Source organism: Physella acuta, unplaced genomic scaffold, assembly GCF_028476545.2.
Source record: "Physella acuta isolate Inbredline_101_S28 unplaced genomic scaffold, ASM2847654v3 ptg000264l, whole genome shotgun sequence".
Taxonomy (NCBI): Eukaryota; Metazoa; Mollusca; class Gastropoda; family Physidae; genus Physella; species Physella acuta.
In genome coordinates, this window is record NW_026731783.1 from 1,476,388 (window position 1) to 1,478,297 (window position 1,910).

General features: G+C 35.0%; 1 protein-coding gene across 1 annotated transcript; it reads right to left on the bottom strand.

Annotated features, from left to right (window-relative positions):
• Positions 1 to 1,175: 1,175 nt before the first annotated feature.
• Positions 1,176 to 1,910, bottom strand: LOC131939024 (SUMO-conjugating enzyme UBC9-B-like). Its single transcript, XM_059297275.1, has one exon. It carries the CDS (start codon positions 1,853 to 1,855, stop codon positions 1,370 to 1,372), a length of 486 nt encoding a protein of 161 aa, XP_059153258.1. The 5' UTR covers positions 1,856 to 1,910; the 3' UTR covers positions 1,176 to 1,369.

Here is a 1,910-nt window from a genome sequence, read left to right on the forward strand (position 1 = left end):
ACCTCAGCCATACATTCCCCCGTGTAGCTACCGATGTCTAGGGAAGTTAAAAAAACGTGTAACGGGTAGACTATTAGCTGGTGAAATTAAAAACAAGAAAAATAAATACAAATAATGTTACATGTATTCCTGATTTTTTTTTGTTTGACTGGAAAGAAAACTATCTGTTGTTTATTATTTATCTGCTCCGTTAGTTGGCAGTCAATTATTGAGTCATGCTGGGGTTCCAAAGAAAGTTGGGGAACTAACAAAATGCCTGTTTAGCTGATAAGTAAATCATGTACTGTATAAAGTGTTAAATTTAAACAAAATGCTATAATAGTTTTTTAATTAAAATTGTCAATCAGTTTAGATGTACCGTAAATATGTACTTTTTAAAAAAAAATATCAATATTTAATAAAGATTTTAACGTGCTTATCAGTGACGCAATTTATTGAATTTAAAATACTGTTTTTTTAAAGTAATATAAATTAGTTTGGCGGAGAAAAATGTATATATTTCAGGGAGTAGCCTACGTCATGATAAGAAGATCTATAGAATGTAGATCTAAATCAAATTTGAATGTTATTGCTCATTTCTTCATATTCTAAAATTGGAAGAGGACGCCATTAGTGTATTGTGTTTTTTTCTGCAGTTTAAACTTGTTGCAAATGACGTCATTGTTTATTGCGTTCTTGTCACAACCAAATCCAGATAGTCAACTTGATTTCCAAACATTGGCACTATCCAGATGGTCAACTGTCATTATACAGGTAGGGAAATGACTTTCTGAATAAAATAACATTCCCCGTTTTACGATATTTGAAAAAGTCGGCACCTCGGCAGTGGCGAGAATGGAATGGTTGCAATGGGGCTGGACACAGCACGGCTGTGATGATGGGCCTGGTACCCAAGCGGCTGTCTGTATACTTTCTAGTGCACATATTCTCACTGTTCTCTGATGTTTTTTTTTTCTGTTTAAACTTTTGTTTCTTTACAGTATAATGTTTGTTATGAGTTTTGAAAATGAATTAATATGACTTTATAGTTGTGCAAGGAGCTTGAGATCCGCAGTAATTAAAAGAGCCACATGCATCTCGCGAGCCGCAGGTTGCCGACCCCTGCCCTATCTTCTAATACATGACAACTTTAAGTAAATTCAATTTATTTTTTATTTTATTTTTTTTTGTCATGTAATCATTGACTATTTATTCAATATCATACATAAAGGTTTTTCAGGACAAAATATGACTCAAAGTAATAAGTTGACAAAAAGTACAAAAACTGAGAAAACTCCACTGATGTATCCTTTTAGACTATACATGTTCAGCTGTAACAATGTGGGCCAGTATACTAAGGATAAATGCCTCATGTTCTTAAATGACAATCCTATCGAGAAGTTGGGTCCCTGTATCTGGAAGCCTGTTCTCTCACTCGTCTCTCATACACAGCACGATTTTGACGATAAATTGTGTATGCCTCAGCTTGAGCAGGGTCTTTTATGTTAGGCTCATTCTGCAACTTCTGGATACCCAGTAAAATCTGTTTTATTGTGACTGCAGGACGCCAATCTTTTTCTTCATCCAATAATGAAAGACATACTGTACCAGACGGATAGACATTTGGATGAAACAAAGGTGGCTCAAATTTACATTTAGGTGGAGAACTAGGATAATCATCTTTAAACAGCATTCGCAACATGTACAAACCACCCTCCCATGGTGTTCCCTTCTTGCCTGGTATTTTACATTCCCAATTTAAAAGATTTAGTGTGCCGTCTGGATTTTTTGTTGGTTTGGCTACAAATCCAAATGGATGATCTTTTCTCCATGCTTTTCTTTCTTCACCCAAACGACCAAGTGCAATGCCAGACATTTTGTTGTGTGTTTTAAGTCCTTAAACTCAGCACTAACTCTCTAAACTTTTTCAA